Here is a 23,819-nt window from a genome sequence, read left to right as displayed (position 1 = left end):
TTTTTGAAATATATTTTTCTTTCAGATTTTTCTGAAATTTGTTTTTCAAGTTTAGAAAATTTTCGAAATATTTTGTTTTTCAGAGTTGCTTCCAATTTTTGTTGTTGTAGCAGCATAAACATTCCCCATATTTACATATGGGACTGACAGTCCTTGGCTGGATATAAATCCGGGTCGTTTCAGTAACGTACCGACTGTCGTGCAAACGAATTTTTTTGTCTTTTTTGTTGGCTTATTTTTATTTTTTGGCTTGTTTAAAACCATTCATAAATTTTTTTTTTCAGTTTCAGTAAATTGTTGAGATATCTTTTTTTAGATTTTCTTCCAGATTTTTTTCCAGTTTCCAAAAAAGGTTTGAAGTATATATGTTTTTAAAATTTTGTCATTTAATTCCAGATTGTTTTTAATTTTTTTTTTTGTTTTTTTTTATTGTTATTTTTTGATTTTTTTTTAAACAAGCATTTAATGGGTTTTCCAATAAGAGGTGTTATAATATATTATCTTTTCCCGTTAAAGATCAGTGGTTTCGTTGTTTGTGTGGCACGTAGCGCCGTCTTGTTGAAAATAAAAGTTGTCCAGATCAATACCATCCAATTCCGGGCATAAAAAATCGTTAATCATCTCTCGATAGCGCAATCTATTCACCGTAACTGTTGCTCCAGCTTCATTTCGAAAAAGTGAGGTCCAATGACTCCGCCGGACCATAAACTGCACTAAACAGTCACACGTTGAGGATACAGAGGCTTTTCAATAATAACTCTTGGATTTTCTGAGCCCCAGATCTACCGAGGTGGAAATGAGCCTCATCACTCAAAATTGTTTTTCGATGGAATTCCGTATCATTTTCACGCATTTCAACGACCCAATCAGCAAAAACACGACGTTGTTGATGATCGGCCGGCTTGGCCGAGGTGGAAGTGGGCCTCATCACCCAAGATGATTTTTCGATGGAATTCCGGATCATTTTCATGCATTTCAACGACCCAATCAGCCAAGCAACGACGTTGTTGATGATATTTATGTAAAATACGGTGTAATGAGGTTTGTGTGACGCCTAATTCCAAAGAACGAAGTGGAATGGACAAACCTGGGGTTTCTTTAACACTTTCGGCTACAGCAGCAATATTTTCGGCTGTTCACATCACTAACTTGTACCAACAGCTCACGATGACCCAAAAATGTTCGAGTTTTACGAACCGTCTCTGCCAAATTTTCACCATTTTTATAGTGAATTTTAATCATTTCAATGCGTTGTTTAAACGTGTATCTTTCCAGTTTTATTAATAGCGTAGTTTTTACTTGTTAAATATCAAAAAATGGCTGCTTCAAAATAACTCCTATTATTGGAAAACCTTTTATTATTATAATTTATTCTTTTAGTTTCAGAAAATTTTTGAGATAGTTTTTTTTTAAGATTTTGTTCCAAATTTTTTTTATATTTGTTTTTCTCAATTTTTGAGATAATTTTTTTTTTCAGCTTTACTTCCATAGTTGTTTTTTTATTTTTTATTTGTAAATAGTATCGGTTGCTTCCTAGTTTTTTTTTGTTTTTATTGTTGCACGTTACGTTTATAATTTTATATATTTTTTTTAATAAAGACCGAAATGGACTGTGGTCTGTTTTTGAGAATTTGTTTTTAATTTGGTGGTTTATGCTTATTTAATTAATTTAATTTAATTTAATTTAATTTAATTTAATTTAATTGTTTTTTTTAAATTTTTTTTAATTTAATTTAATTTAATTTAATTGTTTTTTTTTAATTTTTTTTTTAATTTTTTTTTATATTTTATTTTATGTTGTTTTATTTTACTTTTTTTTCATCCCAAGAAAGGAGTGATTTACATTAATTGGCGACACTTTGCTGCAAGTCAATAATTTATAAAAGGTACAAAGATTGCAATATTTATTTTATTTATTTTATATTATTTATTTTGTTTATTTTATATATTTCTTCATTCCTTGGAAATATAAAAATGAATAATTTTAATACATTAGCTAAGGCTATCGCCCTAATTTATGGTTATTGAAAATACATTTTCTTTTTAATTTTTGTGATACGAATACCAGGCGAATTTTTAAAATTTGATTGCCAAATTTGGAAAAATCTTGTTTTTTATACCTAAAATATTCTCAATTTACGGAATTTTGTTTGAAAAGTTTTAAAAAATTTTATTTTAATGCGTTGTTCTGAGCTTGTAGAATTTGTTTTTGTAATTTAAAATTGCTGAAATTTGGTATATGAAAAATTTTGTTTTTTAGCGCTAAATTTTTTAAGAATTATTCTAAGATATGAAGAATTATCCAAAGTTATTTCTGTGCAACAACAACACTTTATACGAAACAGTGTTAACCGAACTTCAGCGGAAAAAAACGCCAAAACGGAAATCAACAATTGGACTTATCATCGACTTGGCTAAAGAACTTGGCATATACTCACCAGTAATCTCAGAAAATAAAGACTTCCCGCCCTGGCACATAAACAAATCTTTTTTCATCTTGGAATTAGAAAAATCCAATAAAAGTGGCACTAGCCCAATAACCTATCAACGCTTATTTTTAGAGCTCACTAACCCTCTACTTGGCGAATGGAACATGATATTTTCTGATGGATCAAAAACGGAGACAAGTACATCCTTCGCAGTCGTGGATTCTTCGGGGAACACAGTCTCAGCAAGCATCCTTCCCCATTTTGCCTCTGTTTACACAGCTGAAGCCACAGCAATCCTGAACGGGCTAATTTCTGTTGAAAACTCAAATCTTAAAACAATTATATGCACGGACAGCAAATCAACAATAGCGTCAATACTGAATATAAGAAATAAAACTTATGTTATTTCCCAAATTCGCAACAAACTGTTCGACAATAACAACAACATAAAATTAATGTGGGTACTAGGCCACGCAGGCATTAAAGGGAACGAAATAGCGGACGAACGAGCTAAATTGGCCGCCATGGAACCGCTCAAATCATTTAACAAGTTTTCGAAAAAAGACTTCGATAAATATGTACTCAATTACCTGTATCAAAAACAATTGGTTACATGCGGATCTACACAGCACCAATACACTACATTTAATCCAAACAGGCTAAAACCCGACTATCCATCTTACTGCCGATGCAATGATGTCAAAATGTTTGTTCGGCTACGGCTTGGGCACACTATTGCAAGCCACTCCTATATATTCAACAGAACTAACCGGCCAAACTGCCAGCACTGCCCTACATCACCACTAACATCAATTCATCTTCTCGACAACTGCACACAATTTTCCACAGTAAGGAGCAATATTTTTGGGGCCCAAATCCCATCATCACTATTAAAAAATATATGCAACGAAAATGTTATAAAAATATCAGATTACTTAGCACAGACCGATTTAAAGAAACTTATTTAACTAATTTACTATAACTTTACCTTGTTTGCCTGTAATTAATTCATAATTCATTTTATAACAAATCAGAGAGCCGAAGGTCCTGGCAGCCAGTGCTCCTATTCTCGTGTTAAAATAATTATATTATTATACCACGTTTGTAAATAAATAAATAAATATTCTAAGATATATATTGGGAGGTTGAATTAGTTTTAAAGGTTTTTTTCGAAGATTTGGGGCTTTATTGTGAAAAAACGGTACAAAATATTTTATTCGAAGTATTGGCCATCGCTAGCTACAACTTTCGCCCATCTTTCGGGCAATTTCCGGATGCCGTTTCTCCAAAATTCTGGCCGCTGCTTGGCTATCCATGACTCAACCCATATTTTGGTAGCCTCGTACGAGGAGAACCGCTGGTCCGCCAAATCGAGACTCATATGCCGGAACAAATGATAATCGGAGGGAGCTATGTCTGGACTATACGGCGGGTGGGGTAACACTTCCCAGCCAAGCGTTCCAAGGTATTTTTTGACAGGTTGAGCAACATGCGGCCGAGCGTTGTCATGTTGCAAAATAACCTTGTCGTGCCTTTTTACCGTTTCCGGCCGTTTTTCTTTCAATGCCCGGTTAAAACGCATCAATTGCAGTCGGTAACGATCCCCCGTGATTGTTTCGCCCGGTTGGAGCAGCTCAAAATATACGACGCCGACCTGATCCCACCAAATGCAGAGCATGATTTTCTTGCGGTGAATATTCTGCTTGGCCGTCGACGTTGATGCGTGGCCGGGCAAACCCCATGATTTTTTGCGTTTTGGGTTATCGTAGTGGATCCATTTTTCGTCGCCAGTCACCACCCGATGCAAAAAACCCTTCCGATTTTGTTGCTAGATCAGCAATTCGCACGTAAAAAGTTCGACGTCGCGCAGCTTCAACTCGTACGGGACCCAATGTCCTTGCTTTTGGATCATTCCCATCGCTTTTAGACGCTTGCAAACGGTTAATTTATCAACGCCCAATGATTCAGCAAGCTCTTCTTGGGTTTGGCACGAGTCCTCGTTTACCAATTCCCCCAATTCCGCGTCCTCGAACTTTTTGGGCTGGCCAAGACGCTCCTTGTCTTCGGTGTGAAAATCACCACTTTTGAATCGTCGAAACCAGTACTCACATGTTGAAATCGACGGAGTATGGTCTGGGTAGGCCTCCTGCAGCAATTCACGGGCTTGGGCTGTATTTTTTTTCAAATTGAAGCAGAAAAGCAAAGCTTCCCGCAAATTGCGTTTCGACGGCACGAAAGTTGACATACTCGGATCACGAAAACACTGCGTTGTTTATACTTCAGCGAAATGACTAGGGATGAGGCTTTGTCATGAATATATATTCAGTATTGCCAACGCGATAAAGTGATAAATAGCGCCATCTGGGTGTCACCTTTAAAACTAATTCAACCTCCCAATACATATATCCTGTCACTTATATATAATTTAGCACCTTTTTGAGTTTTATTTTTACTGTTTTGCTAAATTCTAAAGCGTTAGAGGCAATAAAAATGTAAAAAAAAAATATGAGTTGTATGTAAAAACTGGTCAGATTTCAAATAACTGTGAAGCTTTTTTCGTTGAGAAATATGTACTTTTTGTTATGGTTGTAGTAATATAAATACTTCTCATACATACATGGGGAAAGCTGCTTCAACATATTTTTTGGTATTATTTTTTTTGAAATTCTAGAAATATTTTTTATTAATATAAATTTCTAATTTCAGCAAAACCTCCTGCAAATGCTCGTAATCAATTTCAATATTCGAGTGGCAATTACGTGCATTTCTATAAAGTCACTTCGACTTTCATTTTAAATAAACAAAGTTTTAAAGCTATTTGTATTCACCCAGCAAAATGATACTACAGAGTCCCTTGAAAAGACGCCACAATGTCAATTGCTTTTAATATAAATTCCTCTTCAATTCAATTGTGCATTTCTAAAATAAACAGATGGAAAATAATAAAATTTTCTAAATACGCAAAAACTCAATTGTGCCAAAAGTGCACATTCACACACACACACAAATGGGCGCTGAAATAAAATGCAACTTATAATAGCATAAAAGAATATGCACTTAAGTTCATTTCTTCCTCGCATGTGTTTGTGAGTTGTGCTACAACTGTACTTTTTGGTTGTTAAGCTCAACCACAAACGAAACCATTCACGAGCTTTTCCACTTTACTATATACAAAATGTATTTTATCTACCATTAACTTTGCTGAGACATACGCACTTATAAATGTAAGCATGTATGTATGTGTGTGTATATCTATGAATTTGTGGTGGAAATGTGCTTGAATGTGAGTGAAAAATAAATTTTTGAAATATGCAAGCGCATACTAAGTATACAGTTAAATGACTGTGTTAGTGTTTGCCCTCATAGGATGCCAGTGAGAAATTGTACTGTGCGCCATTTTTTCATTCATTGGGAACCCCTAATATGACATACAAATAATTTTTAACAACAAAAGTCTGCATCATTCATACTTATTTCTGGACAAACACACTTGGACAAGCGCTGTGAGGGACATAGTAAAGGGGGATCGGATTGGAGGTACTTTTTCCAATAGGGTGTTGACAGATCACGTGTGAGTGTTGTCAAACTAAATGCATAATTTTTTTAGTATTCATTGACATTTCATGGAGGAAAGACTCACATCTCAACAACTCTTACAATTCGTGCAATTGCATTACGAAAATCGACGCCCTGTGAAAAGTGTTCATTGCGCACTCAATCTAACTTAGCGATGTTTAGCGATGAGGCCCAATTTCGGCTTAATGGCTACATCAATAAGTAAAATTGCCGTATCTGAGCTGAAGAGTAACCCAAAGCCGTTCAGGAACAGGCATTATAACTATTGAAGCAAGCGTTTGGTGCGGCCTATGGGCTGAAGGAATCATCGGCCTATATTTCTTCCAAGACGACATTGTAACAGTGAATTGCGAATGCTGTCGCGCCATGATAAACGACTTTTTGATGCCGGAAGTTAAAGCCCGTGATCTGCACAATATTTGGTTCTAAGAAGACGGCGCTACTTCCAATACAGCCCGTGAAACAATGGATTCACTGCGTCGTCGTTTCGGTCAGAAATTTATCTCTCGTCTCGGACCAGTGGATTGACCACCAAGATTGTGTGATGTAACACCTTTGGACTTTTATTAGTGTAGGTAAGTAAAGTCAAATCTTCTTCTTAATTGGCTCAATAACCGCATACGAGATTTTGGCCGAGTTTAACAAAACGCGTCAGTCGTTTCTTTCTCGTGCTAACCGGCGACATTTGGTTACACCAAGTGAAGCCAAGTCCTTCTCCACCTGATTTTTCCAACGCAGAGGAGGCCTACTTCTTCCTCTGCTACCACCAGTCAGTACCGCATCGAATACTTTCAAGGCCGGAGCGTTTGTATCCATTCGGACGACATGACACAGCCCGCGTAGCCGCTGGATCTTTATTTGCTGCGTCTATGTCGTCGTAAAGCTCATACAGCTCATCGTGCTATCGCCGTTGCCAACGTGCAAAGGTCTAAGTGCTTTGTGGATAAACCAGTTTCGATTGAGACATTGGAAACCGACATTACTAAAGTTATTCTTGAGTTACCGACCGGAGACCTCCAGCCTCCAGCGAGTCATTAAAAATTGGTGTTTACAGATGACTGAATTACGGCGCAGTGCGACTACCATTTGAAATGGATTATTTTGAAAAAATGAATGCCATGAATGGTTCTTTTCAAAAATAATAAAGATTACCCAATCAGTTTTAATTTTGATTGTTTTGTTTCAATTTAAAGTCCAATACCTCTAAATTGATCACCCTTTATTTAAGTGCTTAATATGAGTTGCACCATTTTCAACGCGCCTTGAGTTCCTCTACTTCTAACAACTAAACGGCGGAGTTCCTTGCAACCAAACAACGGCCAACATGTGAAGACTAACTGCAAGACATGTCACCGATGCTGTCACACATCCAACTTTGTAAACTTACTGTGAAATAGAAGTTGCAACAGTGTAATTTTAGCTAGGAAAACAGTTTTTTTCTAAAGCTAAGAAATACAGCATACAGACTAACTGCAAGACATGTCACCGTTACTGTCGCACATCCAATTTTTTAATCTTGCACTGCAATCGAAGTTGAAATAGGTTGCATAAGTTGAATAAGCAGTGCAATAGAAGTGAAAAAGGTAAATAGTTTTTTGGGTTACCGTTATTTTCTTTTGCAAAAATAGTTTTTTAAAGCACTCCACCAGCTGCAAAAGCCCACAATAAAGCCAAAATTTACTGAAGCCCTTCAAAAATTCAAAATTCGTTCATAATCAATACTCAGAACAACTGCGCTTACTATTTATTCTACTCTTTCTGTACCTTCGAACCTTTGCATCTTCACATCTCTCTGTGTTCATTCCTGCGCGCTTTACGTGACACTGTCATTGAAATTGCAATTGAATTGTCCTTGTCATTGTTTGGCGCACTTATTACTCTTAGACTTTGTTGTATCTGTAGCTTTCGCTTTGCCATACCCCTCCACAGCTTGACTAGAACAGCTCGCTGAGGACTACTTTCAGTTGCTCTGCACTCATTCACTTAGCAGTCGCCGTTGCCTTGTCTTCGACGCAGTTGCACAGTTTTTCTTTGTGTTTTGCCAACCTCTTGTTTTGCTTTGCAACAACAACTGCATGTTTTTGTTGGTGCATAGTGTATGTATGCTTGTATTTTAAGTGTTTCTTCTAATAGTCATTTGTGGGTTTTCAAGTGTTTCTCTAGCAGACTTTGTGCTTGCCGAAGCGAACGTTATTATTCGTATTGTTGTTGTTACTTTGTTACTGTAAACGTTGTTGTTTTATGTAGGGTTGTGTTATTTGTATTGCTGTTCTTATTTGCTGTGGTGGTTACTACTTACTTTGAATGTTGGCTACCGGTTTTTGGTCTAAGATTTTGTCTGTTCCTTTGTTTGGTTGGCGATTTGAGTGACAAGTGTTGTGGAGTTTTGATTCTAAAGGTATGCAAATTTATTCAAGGGTAAAAGTTGTAGCACAAATAAGCACAAAGAAAGCAGAGCGGTGCAAGAAATTTAAGAGTAGCAACAGTTTTTGCATTTTTATTTTACTAACTACCAAACTTTAATAGTTCCATTAGCTGGGGTTTTCGTTTTTTTTTATGAAAAAAAGTTAAATACATGCCAGAAAATAAAACCCTGAAACTGCTGAAAGTTTGTTTCATCAGCCAAATTTTATGGTATGAAAAAAATATAATTTTTTTTTTAATTATGAAAATTCAAAACTACATTTTTTCCTCGAAATTCCTATACTCACTTCAGGAGAGTTTATACTATTTGATGCAATTATTATTATATATTTATTTATGTGCAGAACTGTTTCTGGGGGAGGTGTAAAGGACTGCATGTGTTGGCATCACCGGATTATTTAGAACTTGCCTCCATTCTTCCCTGAATGCCGTTTTGTTTTTGCTTCGCATCGGCTTTTACGTTATTTCCATCACTGCTCAAAGTGATATCAAGTTAAAGGAGGTTAGTCTCTGAAGACAGTCTCTCAAGTGACCTGGTAGCATTTTTGAGCAGTTAACACCGTATTTCTCTGAACTTCGGACAGATCTCTCTATCCGCAAACTATAGTTTGAGGGCCGCTCTTCCAAAGACCGATAGACTTAAAAGTTGGACCCCAAACTAGATTAATATATAGGTATATATATATATAATTGGCGCGTACCGCTTTTTGGGTATTTGGCAGACCTCTTCCTCCTATTTGTGGTGTGCGTGTTGATCTTGTTTCACAAATGAAGCGACCTACAATTTCAAGCCGACTCCGAACGGCAGATATTTTTATGAGGAGCTTTTTCATGGCAGAAATACAATCGGAGGTTTGCCATTGCCTGCCGAGTGACGACCGCTATTAGAAAAATGTTTTTCTTAATTTTGGTGTTTCACGGAGATTGGAACCTACGTTTTCTCTGTGAATTGCGAATGGTGGCCACGCACGATCGCACGGCTACGGCGGTCGCCATGAACTAGATGAATAGATAAGATAAAAACAGGGCGAAACAGATTACTATCTAACCCAAATTCTCAGCAGACATGGTGGCTTTCTTGCGTACCTCCGCTGTTTTAATCCAGCAAATAATTCGACCTGCCTTGAGTGCCACAACAAAGATGAGTCTGCAGAACACGGGAATTTTCACTGCGTAATATTTTATGAAGATCGTTTCGAGCTCGCAAATGTCTTCGGCGTCACACCAGGTAATCTTGTAATGCAAATGCTGAACTCGTAAAGAGAAATGGGAAACAGTAAAAAAGTTTGCAGCAATTATAGTAATAAAACTCCGAAACTTGCGAAAAACTCCGAAAAATTTTACCGATATAGAACACCCCACAGATGATTCACCCAAAGAAGCCATTTTGACTGAGTGACTGTAACCACGAATATACGACAAGCACGAACGCGTGAGGTAAAGCCTCAAGATGATCTCAAGCAGCCACAAGTCGATATCAAGTAACGATATTGCAATTTTCCGATACCCCATTGGTCACAAAGCAATTAGGAGAGGAACCTCGACGCGGGTACCAGGTGTATCTAAAAGGCATAACCACGGCTCCATCTTGGTGAAATACTTTTAGCAGTCCCAGAGTAGAATCAGTCGAGAGGGGAGGAATGTTATAGGGTTACTGGGAGCGTGTCCCACATACCAATGGTGTGACGGCCCTTTTGATGATGTGTCTGACATTTTCGATTTTAACCTTTTCTGAACCAAAAACAAAAACAGAAAAGGGTCGCGCCAGAGCAATCCTTCCCAGTAGGCAGGAGCGAAACTCTGCACCGAAGCTGGTACCTCTGTCTCGACTGACGGCTCCAAAATGCAATAGGTAGTCGCAGCACGGGTTTTCCCGAAAACAGCCAATTTATATATATGCTTAAAAGGGAGCTGTCTGGTTTGGCAAAAATGTGACTACCTTTAGAGAAATCTATATTTGTGCTGATATTCAAGCAGCGATTAAATCCCTCGATGGAGACGTCTCTAATTTCAGCATTGCTCGCAAATGCCGGGCATCTCTTAACGAGATGGTGGAATATTTTTTGCAGCAATTTTATGTGAGTGCCAGGGAATTGTAAAGCAGAAAAATTAGCGAGAGAGGGATTTACCACTAGCCTCCCTCTTACTGTGTAGATAGGTAGGTATACCCCTGTCTGATCAAGATTGATAGTCTGACATGTAATGCTACAAAAAGGATTTGGCCAAAATTGGACGTCAGGAGCTCAAAGGCGCTACTTAATCGGTCAAGGAAAACTATCTCCGTGTGAACTACAGGCCACTGTCTCTGCAAGAATGAGGGGAATGAAGGGTCTGCCAGGCATCTTCTCTGTCACTGTAGTGCATGGCAAGCCATTGGGTTAATATACTTTGACAAACCGTTTTTGAATGATTCTGGTAACTTTAGGGATATACATAAGCGTCAGCCAGATCAATGGGTTTGCGTTTAAAGCAAAATGTTTTAACGAGGAGCAGCAGTTGAACTGTAGAGGTATCGCATGCCCTTTAATTACACAGCCTTAATTTTTATGCCTACGATTGACAAAAAAGTGAATTCTGAAAATATTTCAGACATTGCAAAGCAAAGCGATGTGCGATTTTCAGTGACACTCACTGTATATGTACATACACATAGCACCTACGTACATATCTGACATATTCCAAACATTACGCGCACTCATTGACTTAAAAAAAAAAGCATCAAATTACGCTATCAACGCTTAATTGCAAATTAAATGACAAAAGTGAGCATAAAAAAATTCGCATTTCAGTAATTTTCCAAAGCAGTCAATTTGAGTTGACTAACCTTGTGCATTCTCTCTCCTAAGGAAGCTAACGAAATAAAGATGAAGTCTATATTATATTTCCACACTCTAATAATGTGAGGATGGCTGTTTAAGTAAGTTGAGCTATGCTGAGTAATTAGTAGAATAGCAGTGGCTTAGTGAGTTGTCGTTAAGGCGAATGTTGGTGCACAGAAAAGCAGGCGATTTTATCTACTATCCCGGTTTCAGTAAGGCAATGCAGGCGTGCTGGCAAGGCGAAGACTTGAATACTTCTACATATGTATATGTATTGTAGTAAAATATATATACGTACGCCTTATTAAATTGGCATGTGTCAGTCTTTCATACAACTGTTGTCTACTTTATGGTGCAGAGATGCTGCTAACAATACTTAGCATTAACAAAAAAAAACAAAACAAAAAATGTACATGAACTCATTTGACTTGTGCGCACAAATTAGCTATATACTTATATATACAAAAATACACAGATTTCCAGTGTTTAAATGAGTTTGTGTGAGTGTTTTTTTGTAAACATGTTTAGAGTAAGAAAAAATGCGTACTAAAAAAGTACTAAACAAACAGGTCTTAAAATATGAAAACAGACAAATCAAAGTATGTGCTTGTGCTTGTGTTACATGTAGATGCCAATGGAGGGAAGGTATGACATTTGTGTATGTGTGTGAGGGTTTTTTGATAATGGTTGAACGAAAACTATATGGCAAGTGAGTTCTGTGATATGAAACGAGTAGTGCCTTCTGCAGCTGCCAACAATTTTTTGTTTTTTTTTCTTGTTTTTTGTGTGTTTTTTTGCCCTTCTTTAATATGTTTTTGCCTTATTTTCTGTGTTTTCACATAACCACCCACCACATTTCGCTTGATAATAACTTAGGCTATGACACTCTGTTGTGTCAGTCAGTAATTTGTCTGTTTCTGACATTTTTTTGTTTTGCCACCAACCGCTCAAAAAAAAGTTACATAGAATGCCAATAATGGTTTCTAAAATATATATATAAATTGTCAGGCGGTGTCATGCCAAACGCCTGTATGATGAATATTATAACGAAATGAGTGAGTGATGGGTCAAAGTGGAATAGACAGCACAAGTGTAACACAGCATCAAGGTGCTTACAACAGAAAATATTAAAGAGGGCAGGAGTGCCCCTAAGAAGAAAAAAAGTAGAGGAAGATACGATTTTTGAACTTCTATATGGCGGTCTTATAGCAATGACAGACGGTGGCGTTAATTCCGATTACCGGAGCAGTTAGTTTAAGACAAAATACTCGGTGGCCGTAAGGCCCATTGTGATTCCTGCTTAAATCACTTAGACTTTTTTAAGACCTGATCTCTCCAGTGAGACATTTTGAAAAAATGTTCCAGGCCTTCAAAGAAATAATCGGAAAGTTATTTGGCACGGCTTCTTTGAAGGGCGGGATATTCACAGAGGCGGTGTTGCACCGACTCAATTTCTTCTTCATTTCCACAATTCATGCAAAGTGACTAAGTGACTAGGTGACCAATATGCAGTCACATAACATCTAACCAGGGGGCAGTAACGCAGATTGAAATTTTAGTATGGCAGACGGTACACCAATCCACGTAGTCAGCTGCTGATTTATTTATTGGGTAGTTTTTTTAGTAAAAGATGGACCGCAGGCAACAAAAAATTATGTATTAAAAAAAATCTTAAATTGCTATTTTTCAAGCAGCTCCAAAAAACCAAATCAATTAATGTAATTTCGAACGAATCATCTGCGTAATATAGTTTGATAATAGTAATAGTAGTTATAGTAATTCTTTATTCGTTTATAAATATTGCATGTTACATTTCAATAATTTGTACAATAATTCATTTATTCATTCATGTCGCTAGGAGTATTTTTAAACCTTCCCAAATGTCTTGTTTTTTTCGTCTGTCATCTGTCAACAATATTCAGTTCATTGTTTGTTACGTTTCATACAACAAGATATTTATAATACGCCACCAATTTGATTTCTGCACCTTTGTACCACCATTTTTCTGCCTGGGAAAGTCGTCCCCCTCTTCTAAAGACCATCATCTCCGATTTATTTGGGTTTACTTCCATATTCCATTCAACGCAGTATTTCTCCAGGTTCATAATCATGGATTTAGGGTTATCCGCCAGGAGAACAATATCATCGGCATAAAGGAGGTGACGTATATTCATGCCCTCAACTAATAGTCCACCTTCCTAATAGTCGTGCAAATCGTTTAGGTATAAAGTGAACAACAATGCCACCAACAGACATCATTGTTTCACACCAGTGCATGTTTCAAAATAGTCGGATATTTCTTTTCCCGTCCAAACAGCAGGTCTAGTATTATCGTAGATATTTTCTATCAGGTTTGTTATTTTACTATATTAGATATTCCCATCTGTCGAAGTTTATAAATTAACGGTCTTTTCGGTGTCCCAATATGTATCTAACGCATAAGACTTAATACATAAAACAGAAGGAATAAAATATAATATATGAGACGTGAGATAACTCATGAGATATAAGGCATAAAATATAATAAAATATAAATATAAGATAACACATGAGACATAAGCCATAGGACATAGGACATAAGGCGTAAGACATGGGATGTAAGACGTAACACATAGAAGACATAATATATAAGATACATATGACATACATAATGTTTAGAGCAGAAGATAATGCACGTTATGCCTAGAACTAGTACGTTTTTTTTAAATAGTAATATATATATATATATAATATTATGTACATAATTATTTTTTAAATTATTTATTATTTACTTAAAATTTAAAAAATTACTTATATAATATTCATTCATGTCTGTTGTACACACTTTATAGTATAGTAATTGCTGTTTGCTCCTAATATTTTCGACGTCAACCACGCACCGACACATACTGAAGGCTATTATTTCGTCATAATAAGTTCATGGAATTACCAACACTTCATTCGTTCAACTAACTACAGCCCAAATAGTTGTGTGAAGTTGAAGAAGTTAATCGACAAAAGAAAAAAATAAATCAAATAGTTATGTCAGAGTAAAAGCAAATTTGTTTCTTAATTGATAGCATCAGCTTAGGACTTTGGTAGCCTCATTGCTTTGAAAGCGTCAAGTCGTATGCACGGAAAATCTAAGTAGACTCGTAGTGAAATTGAAAATAATAAACTCAGCGCCTACTTATGTGAATGTATCCGTGCAAAAAAATTCACTCTCACATTTGTTTGCCCCTTGTTTATCTTCTCTTGGTATTAATCAGATCGCTCTTAACTGCCTTGTTTGTGCGCTTATCTTGTGTCTAATGAGCTGAAGTGTTTTTTGTAGCGTCAGCACCAGACAGGCGGAAGTGTCATTCACTGCACGCACAACTAAACTATAGATATGGGATTCCATACAAAAGGCGCCCTTGAAGTGAGCATGGGAGTCTGTAGCCAGTCACTGCTTATGTGTCATTAATTTCGTTGTTTTGTCTTGTATTCGGTTGTTTGCATGTATATGTGTATGTATGTTTGGTTTTTGCTATAAAAATGTGGTAAAAATGCTCTGGTTAAATTAATGACATTCATACTGCAGTTGACGAGAACAAACAATGCTATCATATGTAGGACGTAATGATACGTATACGCCATGGCGTGCGTATTTATTTACTAAACAGTCAGATAAAGAAAGTTACAAAGTAGTAGTGATTTATTGCTTGGAAAATTTTTATGTATGAAAAACATGTATGAATACAACTCTCTCGATGGTGGAATAATGGTGCTTTCTTAAGACTTCCTGCCAGCTATGACTTTCATGCTTATGACCCTAAAATCTTTTAGAATATTCCTTTCACATTTTACTAAATTTTAAAATTCAATGTTTTTACGAATAAGTGCCTCAGGGAAATAATGATCTTGTTTGGTATGCTAGACAATTTTAAATACATATATGAATATGATCACGGAAATCGAAAATTTTCTCTTCATATAAAAATAAAAAAATAATGTAATTAAATAAATAAAAAAGGCAAAATCCACTAATACAAAATTTAAAAAGAACAAAAAAAAAAAGGAACAGCAATTAAAAAATATTCTTACCTTACAAAAATGTTCGAGATTGTTTGTAGTTTTGAAGTTTTAAATTGAAAATCTACTAAAATTGGCCTCAAATGAAAAAAATAATGTAGTAAAAAAAATTCTTTGCTCACAATAATTTTCATAAAAATTTTTATATGTAGTGAAAGTCAAAGATTAAACAACAAAACCAATCCAAAAAAAAATTTTTTTTCGCAAAGAGAAAAGAGAAATTTTATTAAATTTAAATAACATACCTATATAAAATATTTTTAAATATTTTTTCTTCGAAATAAAAACAAAGAGGTTGGTCTGCTAAAATTGATTTATTTACTTAACTATTATTATTGTTGAATTAAAAATCTAAATTTTCAACACAAATAATTTTTAAAATTTTTCTATGCACTAAAGTGTGGAGTGCTTTATCGCCCTTGCCTAACTAGGTCTACAAGCAAGTTTAATGGAAATCGGATAGTCTGTTTCGACTTTAGCACTATTTCCTATATGGCCATGAAACACAAGGCTTACTTTGCAACGCTTAAATTTGTAAATCGCCTGCCGTTTTCTTGCCCCCTTTCAGCTCAAACGGCCATTTCCAAACGCAACAAGTACAATAAATTTCATTATAACCCACCACATGGCGGCATGGCTATTATTTAATTTGGCATGCAAACCAAAGGGTCATCAAATGCAGTTGCTAATACTCGTACATGGACATGCATGTATGTGTGCAGGCCTTTTTGATATTTGCAAAGCATTTCGGGTCATTCATTCGATTCTGGCAGCTGTAGTTTAAATTTGTGTGAAAGTTCACAGAACCCACAGATATAGTTATTTGTTGTTGTAAAAATGCGGTCTGCATTTATGCATGTATACGCATTGGTCTTTGTAAATATTCCAATTAAATTGGCCGTTGATTATTTCAATATGCAAACAACACTCGATGATCGATAACAAATATAATATTCTCTAATTAATTTCCAAAATGTGCTGCATTAATTATGACATTTTTCAATTAACTTCCATTAAAGCTGTGTATATGACCAGCAAATATTACTTTGATTTGGCAATGGTGATTTCATAATTAATATAATATAGATTCCGTATTTCAAATAAACTGGTAAATACTTCTAGTGGTCGACACTCACCTGCAATACCTGGCAACGTGGTTTCAAGCACTTTTTGTCTTCGCATGGCTGATACATGCCCAATGTCACGCAGTTGAAGAGAATCACCAGTATGGAGATGCGCTCGAACCATGTGTAGCGGCGTCAGAAAATAGTTGGAAAACAGCAAAATTTTGAAAAAAGAAAAAATTCGCAAAAGCAAGCGAAAAAATATTGCAATTAACTGAGTTAAGGAAAACTTTTGGATCAAGATATATAGGGTTTGTTAATTAGAAATAAATAATTATTAATGTCAGCCCATATTTGCCGTCTTCGAAACAGCTGGGGTGGCGTGTTTTTCACCTAAAAGTATGCAACAGAGATATTTGTTTACAAAAAAGAATGTGTAAAAGTTTTAATACTTCCAAGGTTGTATTTTACCTACTTGCCACCCAATGCACAACTACAAGTATACCATTACTACTTACAGTTTCCAGCATTGAGTCCAACTGATGTGTCTAAAAGTATGCAACGAAGGTTTTTGATTTCTTGCGTTCATATTGATTTTTTCACCTTGTGAGGCCATTAAAAGCTCAAAAATTGCATACGCCCACATAGCAGCTGCGTAAGCCCACTTGACGGTACAGGCTGTAATTATCGTCTTGAGGCATGACTAATGCGTTGTGCGCTCGAAAGTAAGCTCTCTTACGCTTCACCATACGCGCGGGCGAAGTTGCCCGTGTGAACAGCTGCCCGAAGCGAAACATTTTTTGTTACATTTTGCTGTTGTGCACTGCATATCCCTGCTGATAGGCTACGGCGGGCAAATAATCAAGCATTATCGCAGATGCTTTTTTTATTGTTGTTTTTTGCTTTGTGTTGTACTCTCGACCGCTAATGGCAACAACGGATGGCTGCAACATAACCGCAAAACAGCGGCAAAAACTATGAATAATAAAAAAACTGCAACTAGCATTGTGTGGGCATGGAGACGGGGGCCGACGGTAGTGCGGAGGAGTAGTCGTTTTGAAGTGCCGCTGCAATACAACCTTCATCATGTTTCCTTCCGTTGTGGTTAATGCATTTTCGAAAACTACATGTAGGCGCACAACAATAACAACTCAGCAGAAACTAATGCAGTAGCGAAAAGTGGCGAGCAACAAGAAAAGGAATAACAACAGTTGCAGCTGCAAAAAGGCAGCAAAAAGCGCCAGTAGCAAGTTGCAACTATTTTTCCCCCCTCACCATTTGTGGTTTTCTATTTGTGCTGCTGTTTTAACTTTAAATGCTGCCACATTTTCACATTTTTACATTTCTCTCGTCTTCTTGTCGGCTCAATCTCCTCTTCAATTCGTTCCCTCCATTGCACTTGATTTGCCCACTCCTCTTTTGTGCTTATCCCACCGCCCTCTCTTACTACTTTATAAGTTTGTTGCACACGCATCACCTGCGGCATGTTGCAATCTGTTGTACGCTGGGCTTTGTTGAGTGTAGCAGATTTCTTTTTGATGCCAGTTTTCCAACAAATTTTTCACTTTGCTACCGCAGATTCCTTCGTACAGCTCTCGATTAAAATGTTTGCTGCCCAAGGTTGTTTTTGTGAGTTGGCCGAGTGGCTGGGAGTAGATTTTTCGAATGCTGAGTATTGTGTATTTTTTCTTATATTTATTTTTAGTTTGGTTTTAAGAAAGAATGCATGAAAAAACTTTATATTGCCTCTGTACGTTTAGGTACAAATATAATATTTTACTACAAACAAAAGCGAAAAAAAAAAATTACAATAAAAAAAAGAGAAATAACAGAATATTTTATTCGTATGTACTTGAGTACTAAAAGATGCAGTACGAATACCTGGTGCCCATTTTTGGCCCCAATTGTTAGTACCTTTAAAATTTGGTACCCAAACATGAATAACTAAAGTGCTTAGTACTAAATTTTAGTACACAATATTTTAAGATACACTTTCAGTACTAATTTTTTGCATATAAATATTTTAGAAAAAAGGGCTTAGCGAATACTTTTAGTACAAAGCTTTTGTACCTAAAAATATAGTAAAATAAAAGAAATTTTAGTACTTGGTGTATTTGCTGATAAAAATTGATGCCAATTTTAGTACTCGAGTACTAAACTTCAGTTAAGTACTAGAGCAAAGCCTTAGCATCAAAAGTTGTAATAGATAATTTCAGTTCACAGTGTTTTTGTGGGAGTTTAGTACTTAAATAGTGGGAAGTTTTTTTTTATAACATTTCAATATTAAAATAAAAACAATGCTTACATACATGCATACATACATACATAATTATCACGTACACCCTTTTTGGGGTGTTTGGCCGAGCTCCTCCTCCTATTTGTGGTGTGCGTCTTGATGTTATTCCACAAATGGAAGGAAATTTATCTATATAGCAATATTTAAAACATCAAATTTAGTACAATTTTATCATTTTAGTGCTAAAAATTGAGTTACTAAAAATCAGTACTAAAATTTTTATAAACAATTGAAGCATTTACGGCAACTGCTATAATCTTGTAGCATATTAGTACTTGAGTACTAAAAAATTTGCTACTGAAAATGAAGCAATTAAAAAAATGTGGAAAGCCTTTAGCATATTAGAACTAGAGTATTAAACAATTTGTTACTAAAAATTAATACTAAGAAGTAGTACTAAAAACTGGTACTAAAAATTAATACTAAATATAGTACGATAATTAAAAGTAAACATTAGTTCTATAAATTGTATAAATAATTGAGGCACATACTTTCCCAGTGCTTAAATAATTTAGCATTTCAGTAGTAAAAACCGACTATTAAAATTTTAGTACATAAAGCTTTAATAATTTTTATCAAATCAGTATTAAGACCTAAAAAATCTAGCACTAAAGGTTATAAAAACCGGTTTTATTAATTTAGTACTAAAGTACTAAACAATTTAATTAAAAGAAAAATGTATATATCTAAATTTTGATTACTATTTTTTTTCAGTAATTTTTAGTAACACCTTATATCACTTTAAACACAATATAACGCATTTTTAGTGCAGGACTTCAAGAGATTATGATAAATTCACACATGGAAAATATGGCCAACAAGTTCGGCATAGAAACCCACATTTCGTACATTGTGCTAATATTTTCAAGACTATCCGCAAAGTTAAATTAAATATTCTTGTTACATGTCAACTGCCTCAATTAGAACAAAGCGACAAACTACAATAACCACGTTAGAAAATACTTATATAAAATGGTATATCATCTAAAACCGTCTTGTCAGAAAACCACCAAACCACAAACCGTCAAGCACCAGTAAGCAGCAAAACCATCAGCAGCACAGCAAACACAAAAAGAGCAAGAAATACCGTAACCACATTAGCTTCATATAAGGCTCCTTAGATTGCTTATTAACACCACTCAACTTCTCAGCCACACCTCGCCTTACACACTTTGCCTTCTTCACTTCGTTCGCCATGCTTCAAAGCTCACTGAGACTTGGTGTCATTTACGCTTTTATCGTTTCAATATGATTTTTGGGTTTACTTGACTGCCACAGATGAGTTCTTCAAATATAGGAATACCAGCAGTACACACACATATATATACAAATGATTGACTTATTTTATTATATGTGTGCGTAATTTACTGCTCACTTCCGTTGTTCGCGTATCTTTTACGGCTTTTCTGGCCAAAATATCAGCATCACGATTCATTTATTTACGAGCATTTCGTAATTTATGCGTTATAAAGTTGTCGCTTAACAAATAAATGTGATACGGAATAATTTCATTTGCACACATATTCGTATATAAGTATGTAGGTATGTATGTGTAACGGTATTTGTTTTTTACCGTTTATAAATGTGTGTCATTTGAATGGCGCCAATGTATGCAAATATCCTGGCGTAACACTGGAAATTGGCTGCTAAGAGTTCACTGAACGCTGAGTTATGAATGCTTTTAGCAAAATTAAATGAGCGATGGACGCAGATACCGTATATGGTAGATATGTTCATGGCTGAGATAAATTTTACAGATTGTTTTTAGAAAATTGCAGTAGACTTCTGCATATATTTTTACATTCGCTTCTCGGATGAGGATGGCAGTAAATGTTTGTACAGATTTCATTTTAGCTGCTCCGATGTAAGATGTCACTGAACTTTTCTAGTTAAGTAAAGCTTTTGCATTCGCTTTTCTCAGCGACTTGAATTCAAATGGATATCCCTTAGAATTTAAGTCTGTACAAATCTGAAATGTCTACAGTTCTGATTTGTATTCAATCGAGCTGCGTTGTAGCTTGACTAAGACTTGTTATATAAATCTAACGCTAGAAAATTTTCTAGGAACTGTAAAACTCTTATGGGGTGGAGGTCTGTTATCAAGTACATATTGTAATATATATCACTCTTATTGTCCCTGAGTCTTACTGTGGGTTTACATTAACGAATTTCTAAGAAATTAAACACTGATGAAATTCTATCGGCCACCGACAAGTGAAATAATTCATAAAGCCGGACAGAGGAATTTCTAACAAGCTACTTTTGCTCAGTAGAGTTGACTTAGTGCTTTCAACTGGTTACTTTGTCAGTAAGCTATGATATCACTTAGCCTGAAATACCGCTTAAATAAAGCTGGTCGCTCTAAAATCATCATCTGTCGTTTCTGTAAAGTGGACACTAAAAATTTACAACACATTTTTTGTGAATGTCCTGTACTAGGCAAAAAAGGTATACACCACTTTAGTGGCATTGCCGTGCATTCATATAAATTATGGAACAATTAACCCTCACAGCGGCCGCTGTAGCCGAATGGGTTGATGCGTAACTAACATTGGGGGGAATTGGCGGTTGGAGGTTGGAGTCTCCGTGTATGAACGAGCAAAACGAAAAGTTTATTCTAATAGCGGTTGCCTCTCGGCAGGCAATGCCAAACCTCCGAGTGTATTTTTGGCATGAAAAGGCTTCTCATAATGATACCAAATTTTTTAGTACTCATAATAATGAATACCAAATTTTTAATACTCATTCACTACAGTATAAACTTCAGCTTTATTTAAAAATTTTAAATGAAATTTTCCACATTTTGCTTTAAAGATTTGCGTTGCACATTCTTTTGCTTTAATACTTTAATTTGCTTTTCAAACTCTTAACGATTAGAGTTCGATTGGCAAAGGATTAGTTGCACATTTTTTGAGCGTTAATTTCCATTTCATTGCTTACATTTAGGCTTTGCACACTTATTTTATTACTTGCCGCAAATCTGATTTTATTGATGTCGATATTGACAGTTCAACGCAATTGCTGACTTCCAAAGCAATTATTTGCGAATAATCAACATACTGCTATACGTATACAGTTATAAATACATACAAATAAATGTGTGTCTTTGCACTACATACACACACTTTTTCACGTGTGTTTTTATGCTCCATCCCACGGCTCATCAAAATAAGAACCAAAAAAAAAAAAAAAGCACAGAAATGGTGGCATAAATTTGATTTTATCGACTTTGATTTCTTTATATTCAGCAAAAGCTCAGTAAAAAAATTTTCTGCTTGTTTATATTTTTATCATGTGAAGAAAGACGGAAATATATTGTAAAACAACCTTTTGGGTCCATTGATGTATTTTCCTGTCGTTTTTGTTTACTGCTTACATAATTGCTTGGTGGCTTTTTTGCCGCGCTCATTCTTTGTGCTTGTGTTGACCTGCCACTTGTACGAGTATGTCACGCTAGCTGGATAATCCTTTATGCGACGCGCGTCTTCAAATGCCGCTAATTACCTAATGGTATGGTTGGTATGTTTTTGTGTTGCTAAGCAAATAAATATGTCGCTCTTGCTATTTTATTTTCCACTTCTCCATTGTTTTCAATACTCGATGTCTTAGCTCAGTTTAAGTAGTTTTTCTATTTCTTCGCTCAAATCCACTTTGCTCGAGTGCCAATCTCTTTTGCTATCACATTACTTTCACTTTTCCACTTAACTTTCTTTGTTTCCATTTCACTAAATTACAAACTACTTCAAAGTAGTACGAGCAGCTATCTCGGCTGCCCTGTTAGCCTCTATCTGCCCTTGTTGCTGCTGCTTTGTTGTTTGTCGAGCGCAACAAGTTTTCAATTACGTTCTCCCCTTGACACCTGTATTGCAAAAGTTTTGCGCTGTTTTCAAAGACGAAAGTGGGAAAGAGAAACTACGAAGAACAACTATAAGTGGTAGCTTAAAATCTATTTGTTGAATGTAAAACTTTTCTAAAATGCTCTCTTTTTTATGCGTATCCCCTTTTGCTAGCTAAAACAATAGCTGACTGTAGTTGCGACAACAACATTAATAGTACACGAAGTTTAGTAACGAATTGTAGTGAAATAAAACTGGAAAACGAAAGTAGCTAAACAACTTTTTCAAGTTCGAAAAGTAGGCTTAAAAAATTGTTATTGTCGTTTGGGGACTACGAAGTATTTACTTAATTCTTAAGCTATTTCGGCTAAAAGTGATTCCCCTATGATATGTTAACTGTGCTAATAACAACAAAATGCCCGTACATGAATGACCATACAGAAATGTTTTTAGCACATTTTTAGACCATTTGTTTTGATACATGGTTTTGTTAGATAAGTGATAGATTTTATGGAGTTGAACACAAAAAATTTTGTTTTTCTTGAGCACGAAGTTTTAAGTACACATTTTCAACAAATTTATTTTTATTTTACTGTGTATATATTTTTTACAAAACACAGATTTAATTTAAGTACAAAAGTTTTTGGTACATTTGCTTGAATAGACATTTTGAATGCATTTAAGATGTTTTTTAGAGCAAATATTTTTAGTACATATTTTTTATATTTTTAGAACATGTTTAGTATATATATATATTACTTAATATTTTTAATGATTTTTAGGGATTTTTTAGATCAAATTTTTTTAGTCCACTTTTAGAACATGTTTAATACCTATGTTTGAATATATATTTTTAAGAAAAAACTGCGTGGAGTCTAGTGGATGATGAAAAAGTGCTAGTGCTCAATATATATATTTCACAAAATACAGATGTAAGTAATCTTAGGAGACCGATGCCTTTTAGAACAAAAGTTTTTAGTCAACTTTTTGTATATTTTTTGAGCATATTTAGTACATACATTTAAGTGTGTATCTTTAATGCTTGTTACTTGTTTTTTAGAACAAAAGTTTTTAGAACATGTTTAGTATATATGTTTGAGTATACATTTTTTATGCTTTTAAGATGTTTTTTAGAAAAAAGATTTTAGTACATTTTTAGAACATGTTTAGTACATAAGTTTAATTATATACTTTTAATAAAAAACTGCGTGGAGTCCAGTGAAGCACAAAAAAGTGCTTGTTTTCAGTATTATTTTAAACAACAATTTTTCGTACATTTTTAGACTGTCTTTTAAGCACATGCATATGTGTCCCCGCAGGGG

The 23,819-nt window shown here is 35.3% G+C and overlaps 1 protein-coding gene across 4 annotated transcripts in view; it reads right to left on the bottom strand.

Moving 5' to 3' along the window:
* The window catches only part of LOC128858989 (uncharacterized), a 325,060-nt gene that overhangs the window by 140,032 nt on the left and 161,209 nt on the right, over positions 1-23,819 (bottom strand). For 3 of the 4 annotated variants that reach the window (XM_054095624.1, XM_054095623.1, XM_054095625.1), the window contains exon 1: positions 16,438-16,544. In XM_054095624.1, the coding sequence (XP_053951599.1) occupies positions 16,438-16,494 (57 nt within the window). In that variant the 5' untranslated portion in view covers positions 16,495-16,544. Of the gene's footprint in view, positions 1-16,437; positions 16,550-23,819 lie in introns of those variants that run through there. The other variant, XM_054095626.1, reaches the window with a different exon arrangement.

The sequence above is a fragment of the Anastrepha ludens genome, chromosome 3 (assembly GCF_028408465.1).
Source record: "Anastrepha ludens isolate Willacy chromosome 3, idAnaLude1.1, whole genome shotgun sequence".
NCBI classification, from domain to species: Eukaryota; Metazoa; Arthropoda; class Insecta; order Diptera; family Tephritidae; genus Anastrepha; species Anastrepha ludens.
This window is presented reverse-complemented; position numbering and strand designations above follow the sequence as displayed.